Here is a 13529-nt window from a genome sequence, read left to right as displayed (position 1 = left end):
GTATTAGTTTGCAGCAGGTGTACATCATAAACTGGTGAGCGAAGTTAAGTCGCGAATGCAACAACTCAAAATATGGATCACTCAATCGCGTATCGATCAGACAGGTGAAAGAGCCAGGCTTTTAACACTAGCCCCTCGACGGACGTCGGCTGGTCACCGAAGAGGTACGAAATGAAGTAGTAGGCTATGCTGTTTTCCGGACCAGGAACAAAAAGGCTCCAACAACCATTTTTCGTTCTGTGACTAGCAAGATCGATATGGTACTTATTTATGGGCTATCGATAGGTTGCGTTATATGTCTTTGCAAAATATTTTTATATCTACAACCTCTTTGCACCTCGTTTAACCTTGCTCATAGGTGCTGTCTTGATTCCGCCGCTACATGCGGCTCTGGAGTTCCCAAAGGCCTTCAAGTCGTTCTTCGCATCCTGCACATGCTGCCCCGGGTGAGAAAGAATGGGGCCCTGTTCTTGCGAGCTACTGTTGCCAAGTGGAATAGGTCTGTGCAATAAATTGTTCATGGGACTTGGTGATGTCCCGGTCGGCATATGTTCGTCCGACCTTGACATTTTTGCAACCCGAAATTCAGGAGGCGCAACCTATAAATTGATAGAAGTTAACATCATCCTAATGGGGCAGCGAGTTGATGCTTGCTTTGGGAATGGCATGGATGCTAGTCATTAGACGGGCATACTACGCTCCATCAGTCAGCTCAGTCTTTTCCATAGTCCTAGGTGAAATTTTGGACGCAGAGTCAAATCTACTTGTTACTTACTTTACTGTAGCCCTCATAGTCTTCTAAGAGTTGTTTACCGGCTTCTTCATCCAAAGCACTTTCGGGATTGGGAAAAATCAACAAACACTTGATAGTCTGGTAAAGATATGGCAAATTTCAAGTTGCACAAAGTCAGAGGTAGAATAGAAAAGGAAAGGAGAGTAGTGGTGCACACATACGATGAGGACATGGCCTACACCATATTCTTTTTTCCAGCCTTTCTTCAACGTATCGACGCAAATTTCGCCTGATTTGGAGATGTTTGGATGAAAGATCTTAGTCACCATGGTACCTTGTGAAGTCATACATTAGTGACGAAGTAAGCATAACTCGGCATATCCTGCACGGGACACGCTCGGCCACCAAGGCACAAACGATGACTCACATTTTGGTGGAAGGTTCGGAAACTCAGAACCGAAAGCGAAGCGGATGCGAAAATAGCCTCCCTCATAAGGCGTGCCAGCTATTTGCAAAGGGACAGTCAGTCTGCAAACTCCAACATGACCAGCCTTCCTCTTTTGGTCTCCAACTATGTGAATCTCCTACGAGCATGCTCGCATTTATCTGGATAAACTTCTATATAGGTTGTTTAAATTCCTCAACTTTACGCACAAGGACCTTGAACCCAGCCTTCTAGAGCTGTGAAATCCTCTTCACCGACTGCTATCCTTACCCCCTCTGGAGGGTCGGACTTGAGGGCCATAATCTGTCGGGAGAGTAGACGAAGGGCTTGTGGTGTGAGAGCCTAAACATATTATTTCAGCGAATGTCATACCATATAAATTGCGAGGGAAGCCGAGCTTACCATGACAATAAATGCTATTCTGCAGTAATAAGTTAATCAAACGGAAAGATAAGAGTTCACGTTTAATAAGGAAGAAACAGAAAATATAAAGAATCAAAGACTAGTTATAGATCTGAACCAAATCGTTTAACTCTTAAGCTTCTGAGCGATGAGGGATATGGGATACAGTTAAATGTTTGTTCAGTTGTTGTTGTTGTTGTTGGTTTGCTTGTTTGTTATTATCGCGTGCAGGCTTTTATTATCGCGTGCAGGATGCTGAGCGCAAGTGTGATTTACAATATAGAATCAAGCATCGTTTTGTGAAATGAAAGTAGACACCGTTGGTGAAACGGTATCATGCATCGTTGCCATTTCAGTTATTAATAAACGGGATGAAGATCGATGCGGCAAGGGTTCGACTCCCTTACGGTGTAATTTTTTAATTTTTTAATTTTCAAAAATACTTGGGTGACCAGCAAAATATAGGCAAATAAGGTTTTACATAAATTATTAGTTCATTTATTTAAATCATACACAGATGATTTAGGGGTAGACAAAATGCAGCTCATTTTTATTTTTTATTTCTGTTAGGGAAGCAAAGGGAGACCTGATTTCAGGGTGGGGGCTCAGGGAATGACGACAGTGGGTCCAGAACAAGTCGGTGGGGGTCAGTGAATTTGTCCAGTGACCTTAATAGAGACGCGCCTGATTTTGACAATGTAGCAATACTTTGACATGTGTTGCTTTTGAATACCTAATAGCTGAGAGCTGAGATAACGTACTCAAACCAACATTCAGGTCAAGGCACTGTGAATAGCGTTTATGAGCATAATTGGTTCTACCTTTATAGTCATTCACGGGGTACATGAGATCAAGAAAAAAACTTTTACCTCATAAATAGAGGAATCGCCAGCAACCGAACAAGCTGTCAAAGGAGAGGGGCACAACCCTTCAGCTCTCGAGCTAACATCACCGGGTCTGCCCTTCCCTGCCCTTTTTCTTTCTATCTGGAAATTCGGAGGTTCTGGGGCGCGTACATACATCTTCGTTGTTGTTTGCTGCATCAGTCCCCATTTTATCGACCATGGAAGCACTGAACGCTGTTGCAATGTGCAGGAGTAGTGACTTACTGTAATCCCTTCGGCACATGTCTCGAAAGCCTCTGCTTGATTGCTCAGAGTAAAGTCTATAGCGTTGGCAGGAAAAGGCGAGCAAAGACATTTATCCTCGCTTCGTGAGTCCCAATACGCGTAACGCGTATCTTCACGTTCATTCCAACATTGCGTCTAAAACAGTAAAAGTAAGCGATGTTCTTCAGACGTTAGACGCGCGAGAAAATAACACACGACACATTGCGAGGGAGATATTGCCGTTATCGCTAGAGAATTTGCAGGAGCTGGATTGGACTTGAGGCAACCTCCCAAAAAAGGTTGGCTTGACGCGTACGCAGCACTCGCAAAGAGATGAAGAATTAAAGTGGAAATATGAATGGGGATCATGAAAATCATGATGGAAAAATGAAAATAGGTTACAAAGAAGGGCTGGGGTCAGAAAAAAAAGCTATCTGCTATGTACTGGTACGAAAGTCACTACTAGTGAAGACTATCAGATGAGAACATGTTGGATTCAAATTGCAGTGGGCGACGAGATAAAAGGTCAAAACCTATAAAGTTAATTTATACTTACTAGTGATGACCCGCGAAAGACTTCGCGGTTTTTCGGGTAAATAATTCAATTGCACCAAGTTAATTTTGGGAATTCTGTTCAGTTTTTGGGTGGTTTTGTTAATGAGAATAGACGTGTTCGTTCATCCAAATGTGTTGTGGTACGTATTATGATGCATTTTACATATGTACAGTGGCTCATTTGATCCTAGACCCATGTTCCTCCCTTTTCTGAGGGGTGAGTTGATTATTGAGCTGTCTGGCGTATTCACAAATTACACGGCGTCGGCAGGCTCAGTGCCGTCGTGACATGGAGACCATCGATCTTTCTTAAAACTGGGCCCTACAATTCAACCCATTGGCCATCGTGAAAGGGAAAATACAAAAGACTTGTACTTTTTCAACGGAGACACGAAGTGGTGTATTGAAAATGTTCAGATCGCGATCATGTCGCTGGCCCTATCGTTCTACGTATGTAAGCGTGTGATGCGCTGGGCTGGGTCTTAATTCACCACATAGATCGTCATCCCAAACCAGTTACTGTAAAGTATTCCCATCGGCATTGGAATGGGCGACAAAACCTAGCACTCAAAGGGGTATGAGGTTACATCTAGTAGTTCTCATTAGGTTGGGTGGTTTGTTGGACAGTACATGTGATTTATATGTTGGTGCTATGACGAACAATGGATCAGAATGTCACTTTGTGTGGTTTGAAGGAGTGCGCAATTTAAGAGAGGGGGTTTCGGTAGTTTACCTGTTGAGATAGATGGCGTAGATGAATAAATGATGTGTTGTGACTCGGGCCCGGTGTTTGACGTATTATCAAGGCTAGGAGGAGGCATTCTCATTGGGATTTGGAGCTGAGTAAGTGTCTACTGTCAACTTTTGAAAAAGAGGCCCATATTGAAGAGCGCATTAAAACTGCCTGGGCGCTCAAAAAGACCTTAAGGCATAGGATTGCTCTATAGGGACTTTTTGTACCGTTCCTGCCTCATCGTAAAATGACGATGTTAGCAGAGGATGTAAGTTCTATAACTGATGATGGGTAGTTACGCCCTTCAGCGAGATGGGATCTAGGAATACCATCCATATTCTCCCTCGTTGGTGATAAATCAGAATGAAATGGAGGTGTAAAAAGTGGCGGCTTTCTCGCCCACACGTTGAGATTTTTTACTTCCATAGGTTTCCTGTATGGTCCCACGGCCGCTGCTAGGTTCTATTTCAGAGCTTGCATGGTAGCCGCGACGTCATCCACTGTAGGGAGATTGTATCGACGATGATCATGTTGTTTCGGGTTTAGTAGGCGTGAGCAGTTTTGCTACAGCGGAAACGTTAGCTATATTATACAACTGTGAAGTAAAACGCACTTACATGAGGCTCTCGCTGCAGTCTTGCCTTAACTGTTAGGAGTTATTTGATATAAAAATCTACACACAGCGACATCTGCTCAATCCGCCTGAGGATTGCCGATCACAGTAGTTGACGGCATTTCAACTCTGTCAAGTTGGTGGACTCTGCTATCTTCGTTAAGGCCGATCACAGTAGTTGAAGGCATTTTAATTCTGTTAAGTTGCTGGACTCTGCTATCTTCGTTAAGTTCGGACATACCGACCTGAGCATAAATAGAGGCGTCTCCAGGCGCAGACAAAATGAATCTGATGAGATGATAAGACTCGGCTGCAAATGAGTAACAGATCGAATGCCTTTGAGTCCCCAGACGGATTGATGTCGATGTCTGAAAGCGCCGTTATAGTTGCGAAGGTCGCTTCTGAAGCCGGCTGCATTCTAGGTGATTTCACAGAGGTATGATCAAGGGGACTGGGTAGAAGGGAGGCGTACCTTCGGAATTACTGGTCGAAAGCTTAGCTCGTAGGGTTCAGGTTCAGGATCTGTAGGCAGAGGTAGCTGTACAGTTTCATTGGCACAGCATGTATTGTAGGGTTAGCAGCTAGAGAGCTTCGCCGGGCCACTTCCAGTCGCGCCATCAGATCCAAAATCTAGCATGATATTTTGGGCACAGGCAGCCAAGTTATGGCGATTGCTGTTTGTTGTTTGGTTCGAGGGGCCGTAAGTCTGGGAGGAACGTCACCGCCAGGGAGAGGACCATTGGAGGACGGTGGCGGTTGATTGGGTGTGACTGAGGATGGACAGTTGGAGAAGGCGGGTCTCCTGGGTGTTTAGGGACAGGGGATAGAAAGAGGAGCCGTCGGGATAGGTGCGTTTTATAGGAATAAAGGCAGTTAAAGCCGTTTATAGTGCAGTAGAAGGTCCAGGAAGCCGTGGCATGAGAAAATACGTATAACAGAAGAAGAAACATAAAAAGAAAGTTCTAGAAACTGGACGGTTCCTTCTTTCACGAACGACGACCGAGGAATGAAACGGCGGTGATATCCGCCGTGCATATGGCGGCCACGAACGAATCCATGCCTTCAGGCACGAATCAGGCACGGTCACGATTTTTTTGACGACGTTTTTCATGTCCATGGTTCAGTGCATGCACATCTGAAAAGGGTATAGACATGTAGAGACGATTTTCGTCTACGTAACGGTGGCGGTTGAATGGGGGGTTGTGGGGGTCATGGATGAGAACGGAGGCGAAAAGTGAGGAAATTTTCAAAGGTGACACGGGAAATATTAATATATAAAGATATTTATTTATCTTTTACTTCTTATCTTTTTCCCTGCTGACATTTTGATAATTTAATTTAGGCTTGTCTTCCCAAAAAAAGGCCATTAATTGCCCCGTGACTGAATTTGACTGTCACCTCTATGTAGTCTTGATATATATCGTGCTTGACTGCAGTTCAATTATTGCCCCGTGGCTGAGTTGGTTACAGCGGTTGACTGTTAGTTAATAAACTAATTTAATCAGACGGTCCAGAGTTCGAGTCTCTGCGGGGCAGGGTTTTTTTTTTATCCTCCCATGACCGGATCTGCTGTCGATACTTGACAAACGGTTGCTACATGCACGATGCATCTGCACATCGCATCGTTACTCACAGTGACTATCAAGCGCGAACAGGGGACCGAAGAAAAAAATGGCATTGGCAGAAAGCAAATGCAAGCAAGCTTCCTGGTGGGTACACTTAGCCTAGTATTGGCCGGCGGTGTTGCAGCAGCTCTCGGTAATGATTAAGCGACCGCAGCAGCAAAGACCGTACGACCATGCTCACTTCATGTGGCCTTTCAGTGTTCGTCCGTCTCTTCAACTGCAAGAGAAAGTGACAAAAATGCATATCTTACACCCAAAAATGCAATGAAGAATCTAGGTAAAAGTCTAATCATCTAATCTATCATGTTCATGGGTATGAGGTGCGTCAGACAACCTAACAACTCAATCCCCTGACACGAGCTCCTTGAATTGTCCTTTTCCACGTTATATGGCATATCCTGCACCTTCCCATTCATTATCCTTCTTACTGGCCTCCGCACCCCACTGACTTGATGAAGCGTCGGTAAAGTCAAATATGTTCTTTGTCTGTTGAACAGCAGAAGAGGACCGTTCTCGGGCATAAAGCAAATGGTCATCGGAAGGCCTCCAACTTTGATTTTCAACCCGGTTTTCAAACAATTCACTATGTTTAGCAGTCACATCAAGCGCCCCTCTCATTGATGATAAGTTTCCCCTGCCAAGTTCGTCCACGTTGGAGAGAGGGCTGCTATCTTTCCACGATGCAGGCACACTCCCTCCCAAAACGCTGATGCTCTGTTTTCTCGATAGATTTGAAATGCTTCCCCTTGAGTCACCGCTCTGTGGAAGCGCTTCAAAACCCTTCTGGGAGAACAAAGAAGCCCGAGACATCCTCACCGACTCTTCTTCTTTATCGTACAACGAGGACGCGCGTTGAATGTCCTTCGAGGTTCGCTTAAGTCGGCCAACTTCTCGGCTGATCTCGGCCTCTACTTGATGAATGGAGGAAGGGGAAGGATGGCAGTCATACGTGCGTAAAGGATTTTGGAAACTATGATCACTGCTTGCAATGCTTTGTCCGAGAGGCGATGGTTGCTCAGCAGAGTTAAAAGACGTGCGAGCGGTAAATGGAGGAGGGATGCTTGTTTGAATTTGGCGGATTGAAGAAATGTCGTTGGTGCTGTAGTTTGTGTAGGCCGGATGATATGCGCGCATATTTCGAGGGCTACTCTCTTCAGACATAAGAGGTGAACGAACTGCTTCCTTCCGAGGGCTATACGTGGCTGCGGGCTCGTACAATCCTCTGAAGGCATCCCCTTCCATGTTGCCTTTTTGAAATTGCTGCACAAGATCCTTCCCTGTCACTAGCTCCAATCCAGGCACGTCCTCTAGTTCTTGTTCGTTCTCTTCACACCTGGCCGCATCCGCTTTCTCTTTGTTTTGTCTTCTTTTTTGCTTCCGGCTCTTGATTCCCAAATCTCGCTTGAGTTGGCCAGTGACCCACGCTTCGCGAATAATGTCTTTATCCTGCGGGAAGTAGGACTGCTTAAAGGAACGGACGAGCCATCGCGGACCGATAGCAATGATTGTGGCAATCAAGATAACTGCCCAGAAGCTGAATGTGGGGTATATGACGCCGACTTCTCCTGCGTAAGGTAGTGCTGTGACAGCTGAGTAGATCGGAATATAAATGTATATGAGCAAAGTCGATGCTACATTGATTATCCAAGTCATGACTGTCCAGTAGCGAATATTGATGCTGACGTAGCCGTTGGCCGACAATACGCCAGCGCAAGCCACCGTGGTACCGATATCCCACAGAGAATTGGTATCTCTTCCTTGACTTGACCAGCTTTCGCCCGTTCCATAAGCGAAATAAGGGATGAAAAATATGACTGCTGATTGATACAAGCCGTCAAACATGTAAAGCCAAAAACGAGTACGGGTATATTCAAGACTAGCAATACCACGCTTGTAAAGCTGTGGAAAAACCATGGCAGCGGTAGGATTGACGTCTTGATCGAAAGCCCCGAGGAAACCGACGGGAAGGGAGGTGAAAAAGAGGTTATACATGAGTAGAAGAGTGTACTCAAACAAGTACGTGGCATCGAAACTAAATTCCTTTCGTTAGACTTGTTCCATGGAGTTGTGTTCCACTCACCTGCTGAAGATGAAAAACCAAAACATCGAGACAGTGAATATAATATTCTTATAGAAGAAGCTGAAAGCCCGTCAGCATTGCTTGAAAATCCTCTTCATCACTACATACTTTGCGTGCATATCGGCCACTCGCACATAACTCCATCTTCCATGAACCAATAGCAATCTGGTCAAAAATCTAAACTGCCCAAACGCATAATCTGCCGACATCGCTGCTTGCGAGCCTTCAAGACCGTAAAGCCCGACTCCAATATTAGCTTCTTGAATCATCGCAACATCGTTGGCCCCGTCTCCGATTGCAAGGGTCATAGCATTACAACCTTCTTTGACCTGTTTACGAATGAGTACCTTTTTCTATATATTGAATATCCTTAACTTACCAAACGGACTGTCGACGCTTTCTGCGAGGGAGAAACGCGACAGCAGATGACGGCCGCGCATTGCGTCCCCAAAGATAAGAACAAACTTTTCAGCGAAGGTTCCAACGCATATCGTAAGCTTTCTCCATCGATGACAACTGCGAACTTAACTGCGGGGTTCATCCCAGCAGTCATAATCCTTCCGCCCGAAGTTGTAGGAGGTGGACCAACCACGGAAGCAATCTTATTAAGACCAGCTTCAATTTGTTGGCGGGCGCCATCCTCAGAGTCGGCCGAAATTATCATGACTTCCATATCGTTTGTAAGAAGATTACAGCTGTAGCCGATTTCAATAGCTGTCTGAAGCTTATCACCTGTCAGGATCCATAGTTTGATACCGGCACGATGCAGCGTCGCAATGGCATCAGGCACTCCTTCTTGGAGCTTGTCTTCGAGAGCCGTCGCCCCAAGGATAGTGAGTGAATGCTCCACCAGGTCACAAGCTTTCTCAATCTCTCCTTCTCGGTCAACAGTCGCTGCACTTGCAGCGTCATATTTTTTTGACCAATCACTGAATTCCTCTTCCGATAAATTCCGATAGGCGATACAAAGCGTCCGGAGACCACCGTTCGCAAAGGTTTCGAGATCCTTGAGGGTTGCGTCTTTTAATTCTTGATCATGATTGACACTCAGCCTATTGTAGATGACACTGTCTGCACCTTTGCAGAACAAAACTATCTTCCCATTTGGGTCTCGAGCGACGACACTCATTCTCTTCCGACTGGAACTGAATTCGAGCATGCGGAGAGGAATCCATTTCTCTGGCTTACCCAGAACTACTATTTCGAGGAAATGACTGTTCTTCGAAACAAATGGGAATCCTATATCTCGAGCCGCAGCTACTAAAGCTGCTTCATCAGGGCTTTCGGCCTTGTACTCAAGCTCGAAGGGTTTGGACTGATCAGGAGTGTCAGCGAGGACAGAGTGACAGACAGCGAGAGCCCGAAAAAAGTCAATTATGGGGGAGCGTAGAGGATCGGAAGGAGTGGTAAGATGTTGAACGAGATCAGGGGCGATGAGTGTTAGTTTGTCTTGACGTAAATACCGATTGTCCATGACACCGGTCATAAGTTCCAGCATTTTCTCTTTGAGAACTTGGAGCTCGTCTTCCTGATCTTCCATTGCTGTGCTGATGTCTTGCCCATCCCGTTTTTTGGCACCCATCATCGCCTCTGTCATACCTTCTCCGAAAGGCACGCCGTGGATGGAACATTTCTTGAACTCCATGATGTTCTGTGTGAGCGTGCCAGTCTTATCGGAAAAAATGTATTCAATTTGACCCAGGTCATCCGAGATATCCCAGGTCTTCGGCACGCAAGGGGTGTCGTCTAGTGAGGAAATTCTAAGTGTATGTTTGTTTCACTAATTCATTGGTACCCACAAGGTTCGTAATACATTTCAACGTCTTGAAAAATGAAATATGCCTGAATCTGAAAAAACGGACATGATCAGTGTTCCACCATAAACTTGTCCACAACAAGCAACCTACTGTTTTAACAATCTCTACAGTGATATATAAAGATATAGGAACGATGTTCTGAAAGATCAACAGGCAAGAACTACCACGAATCAGTATGGATCACTAGTGTTTCAATGACAATGAATGCCATGCTTACAAAAAGATTATGACAGAGTCAACGTATATATTGTCACTGGCCTCAGCGTCGGGTTCATACCAGTCGGCACTGGTACCGGACAGAGAGCGATACCAACCATCTGAGGATTACGCGTCAGCGTGGATTCACACTCGGTCGACTTACGAAGGATGGCCGTAATGAGGCATAAAACTAGCAAAACAACGAAGTTCATCATGACATTGCTGTAGGAAGTTAATTGGGTTGGGAAGCAGCAATAGAAAGGGTTATCTCACAAGTCTGACAGCTGAGATTAGCAGAAGATCAAGATCCCCTTCAAAAGAGTAAATACTTACTGGTTTCCTTTTCAATCTTACTTCGCTTGGATCTGAGACCTTCCTTAGTAAACACTCATTTGTAAAACGATATGACGGTTGCTCACGGTGTCTCTCCGCCGTTAAGCATGATTTTCGTATCTGATCCTGTGAAAATCACCATCCCGATCACCCATTTTGTGTTCCTTAGCGTACAGCCCCTCAGTAATAACTCGTTGATGGTGATTGCTTCTTGCTTTTCTTCCATCTGCTTCCCGTACTGGTCTGTGGGAGTGTATCTCAACACACCGTTGTAAGAATAAAGATTGGCATGGGGCGCCTCAGAATCCACCACGAAATGCGCGTGCTCAAGATCTTCTTCTGAAGTGATGGCTGAAGTAGCTTTTAGAGAACGTCTAATTTTGAGGTTCGTCTCTCCATCAAGGTTCTTGGTCTCAACAAAGCAAAGGGCGTCCGCATTGGAAGTGGATAAAACAATGACATCCGCCGGAACTTGTTCATTGTCGCGCAGAAGAACAAAATCGCCCACTTCAAGCTTTTTCCTGTCACGAATCGCACACTGTTAGTCTCATTCAAAGTATATTAACACGATGGCACACACCAGAGGGTCCTCTCCCATTGCGCAGCTCCTGGTACAGACCTGCTCCAGTCCACGACACCGACGCTTTTCCTAGACATCATGCTAGGTAGACTTGACCTAGATATCCCGGCCGAGAATGACCGGCGATACCCTTCGAGAGCTAAAGAATCAGAGGTTGAATCTACCGCCGAGACTGTGGAAAACTCCGCACGAGACATAGGACCAAGAGGATAGGATTCTTTGTCGCTAACGGCCAAGTCTTCAAGTGGGTCTTGCTCCTCCGCCCTACGGGAATCGAGCACCATTTGGTTACCTTGATTTGCCTCACGTGCTCGGAGCTTTTGGACGCCTTTTGATGTCTTGTTCGGGTCTATAACAAGGTATATAGTCAGCGCTTGCGAACAAAAACCATTTAGGGAATGGAACTTACTAGGTCCCAGCCCAAATAGTTTCTCCACGAAATTTCTGGGATCCTTTGGCTGATTCACATTTTTCCAAGCCCCCAATTTTGTTGTTGCAGAATTGTTCACCTCATTATCCAATTTCGCTCTTCTCCAGTCCTCGAAGGCATCCTTAATAGCCGTCATGCCTAAAATCGCCAAAAGAGGTAGCATCCCAATCTGCGCGTTGGGTGCTCCAAATATTGAAAATAATTGGAGGATCACGAGAAATAGGAAATAAATGTTGGCGACACGACGAAACTGTTCCAGAAGATTCTTGGGAATGAACGTTATCAAGGAATATTTGGATGTTCGAACCTTGTTTCGGACATATCTGACTACAGGCTCGCCTTGGGAGTTGCGAAGGGATGACGGAAGAGGAATGTTAACGTAGACAGTTCGCCGGGGAAGTTCCGCTTTTCGATTTTTTGCCTTGCCTTTTGTCTTTCCGGATTGGTGTTGGTGTTCAGGGGGAGTAATCGGTGGAGGCTGAGATGTCAAAGATCCTGCAGTTGATATAGCATCTGTATTGCCCGCCTCTGTTTTCCCAGAGTCCGGCTTTCCGTTATCACCAGCAGGCCCCTTGCGCTTCAGCGTGCCTTTCCCTATATCAGATGCTTTCCTCTTCATGGACCTGAATAGCCGTCTCCGCTTCTCCCTTTTTTCAGCGAGGGCTTCCGAGCGGATTGACTCCGCGAGAACCGAGTGCGCTGTCTTGACAGTTCTTAAGCGTAAATCGGGATCAATGGACATTGGATCGAAGACATCAAGGCTCTCATCATCTGTACCTTGATGTTCAAAAGAGGAGCGGGAGGAAAGACGAGCAGAAAGGTGTGTTGTGGAAGTTGACGGCTGGCCGTGAGATTGATAAGTGGAGGAGGAAGTCATGACGGATGTAAAAAATTGCCGTGACTTGATAAGGGAATTCTGATCTGATCCTATAGTCAAACCTGGTGGGTAACAAATCAAGCGCAGCAAGAAAAGGTCTTACAATGATAGTATGTGTGATAGTAGCGCCTTGCAGAGACGCGATCCGTCTCCCTTTCTGTTCTCCACGTGCAGACAGGGGCAGCTTTGTTGCGTGGTTAATGCTTATTTCGCCCAGAGAAGCTTGTTCGGCCTATGGGAGCTTCACCCTGTGCGTGATTATTGCCCCAGCATTCCGCTTTTGAATGTTTCAGGAAAAAGCCCAAGAACGAGTTATCGAAAGGAAAGAAACGATGAAAGGAGACCGCTGTAAACTGTCCGTCAAAACCGACGCGTCTTACTTGTAAGCTTTGAAATAAGCAAATGTGTAGCAGATCGAATACGTATCCCGGATTGAAGCTGCGCCTCTTTTCGGCTTGGCCCTTTTCTAACGCGTTGAATAGGAAATAAATAAATAAAAACATATAACTGCTTTGCAATCAATAAGAGCGGCGCGTCGGTGGCTGGTGTTGCTGAACTTCGTTCTGTTTCTTCGTTCTTTTTCCTTCGCTGTTGATAACAACGTCCGTCTGTACAAAGGTAAATCATGCAGAATAGGTCATCAATTTCCGTGTTTGTTCAGAACAAATTATTCCATTCAGACACTACAAAATTGTTGCCGAACAGAGCCCGAATGTAGCCCGAACACAGCCGGTATTTGACGGGACCTTTTACACGGCCTCTACTACGGTACTACTACTACGTACTGTTGTATGAGGAGTACAAAATACAGCTGGCTGCTACGCTCCACCAATCACACCAGTACGAGTATTGTTATTTTATTTTGCCGGAGCAACGACGATGGCTATCGACATATAATCTAACTAAAAACTCTTCAATGCAAGTGAGGTTGACAGCACGCTTCATTCGCAGACGACAAAGAAAGCAGCGATGATTTTTGCTAGGTGTCGCTGCTCACTG

General features: G+C 45.5%; 3 protein-coding genes and 2 non-coding genes across 5 annotated transcripts; 2 read left to right on the top strand and 3 right to left on the bottom strand.

Annotated features, from left to right (window-relative positions):
* Positions 1 to 23: 23 nt before the first annotated feature.
* On the bottom strand, positions 24 to 1770 carry CND04010 (conserved hypothetical protein). The gene is made up of 7 exons (XM_570639.2): positions 1581 to 1770; positions 1388 to 1520; positions 1161 to 1238; positions 955 to 1067; positions 776 to 871; positions 655 to 693; positions 24 to 599 (listed from the first exon to the last, which is right to left on the bottom strand). The coding sequence occupies exons 1-7, from the start codon at positions 1581 to 1583 to the stop codon at positions 321 to 323; spliced, it is 741 nt and encodes a 246-aa protein (XP_570639.1). The 5' UTR covers positions 1584 to 1770; the 3' UTR covers positions 24 to 320.
* Positions 1771 to 1894: 124 nt separating this feature from the next.
* Positions 1895 to 1993, top strand: CND04000. The gene has a single exon. It is a non-coding gene; the product is annotated as a tRNA-Gly (tRNA).
* Positions 1994 to 2299: 306 nt separating this feature from the next.
* CND03995 (hypothetical protein) lies at positions 2300 to 3223 on the bottom strand. Its single transcript, XM_024658493.1, has 3 exons — positions 2906 to 3223; positions 2690 to 2845; positions 2300 to 2602 (listed from the first exon to the last, which is right to left on the bottom strand). Exons 1-3 carry the CDS (start codon positions 3065 to 3067, stop codon positions 2414 to 2416), a joined length of 507 nt encoding a protein of 168 aa, XP_024514346.1. The 5' UTR covers positions 3068 to 3223; the 3' UTR covers positions 2300 to 2413.
* A 2812-nt stretch (positions 3224 to 6035) lies between these two features.
* CND03990 lies at positions 6036 to 6126 on the top strand. The gene has a single exon. It is a non-coding gene; the product is annotated as a tRNA-Asn (tRNA).
* Positions 6127 to 6438: 312 nt separating this feature from the next.
* Positions 6439 to 12904, bottom strand: CND03980 (phospholipid-translocating ATPase, putative). The gene is made up of 13 exons (XM_024657048.1): positions 12634 to 12904; positions 11633 to 12580; positions 11224 to 11572; positions 10730 to 11164; positions 10644 to 10675; positions 10474 to 10500; positions 10330 to 10429; positions 10203 to 10272; positions 10095 to 10143; positions 8675 to 10041; positions 8404 to 8624; positions 8296 to 8355; positions 6439 to 8247 (listed from the first exon to the last, which is right to left on the bottom strand). Exons 2-13 carry the CDS (start codon positions 12528 to 12530, stop codon positions 6600 to 6602), a joined length of 5256 nt encoding a protein of 1751 aa, XP_024512638.1. The 5' UTR covers positions 12531 to 12580; positions 12634 to 12904; the 3' UTR covers positions 6439 to 6599.
* Positions 12905 to 13529: the final 625 nt, after the last annotated feature.

Source organism: Cryptococcus neoformans (genome assembly GCF_000091045.1).
Source record: "Cryptococcus neoformans var. neoformans JEC21 chromosome 4 sequence".
Taxonomy (NCBI): Eukaryota; Fungi; Basidiomycota; class Tremellomycetes; order Tremellales; family Cryptococcaceae; genus Cryptococcus; species Cryptococcus deneoformans.
This window is presented reverse-complemented; position numbering and strand designations above follow the sequence as displayed.

Coding starts and splice junctions, on each gene's coding strand:
- CND04010 (XM_570639.2), bottom strand. Junction 694..775: donor ACTATGAGGGCTACAGTAAA/GTAAGTAACAAG, acceptor GATGGAGCGTAG/TATGCCCGTCTAATGACTAG. Junction 600..654: donor GCATCCATGCCATTCCCAAA/GCAAGCATCAAC, acceptor ATCAATTTATAG/GTTGCGCCTCCTGAATTTCG.
- CND03995 (XM_024658493.1), bottom strand. CDS start 3,067: ATGATTTTCATGATCCCCATTCATATTTCCACTTTAATTCTTCATCTC. Junction 2,846..2,905: donor TATCTCCCTCGCAATGTGTC/GTGTGTTATTTT, acceptor TTACTGTTTTAG/ACGCAATGTTGGAATGAACG. Junction 2,603..2,689: donor CATGTGCCGAAGGGATTACA/GTAAGTCACTAC, acceptor ACAACAACGAAG/ATGTATGTACGCGCCCCAGA.
- CND03980 (XM_024657048.1), bottom strand. CDS start 12,530: ATGACTTCCTCCTCCACTTATCAATCTCACGGCCAGCCGTCAACTTCC. Junction 10,430..10,473: donor CCTCATTACGGCCATCCTTC/GTAAGTCGACCG, acceptor CGTAATCCTCAG/ATGGTTGGTATCGCTCTCTG. Junction 8,356..8,403: donor GTGGCCGATATGCACGCAAA/GTATGTAGTGAT, acceptor ACGGGCTTTCAG/CTTCTTCTATAAGAATATTA.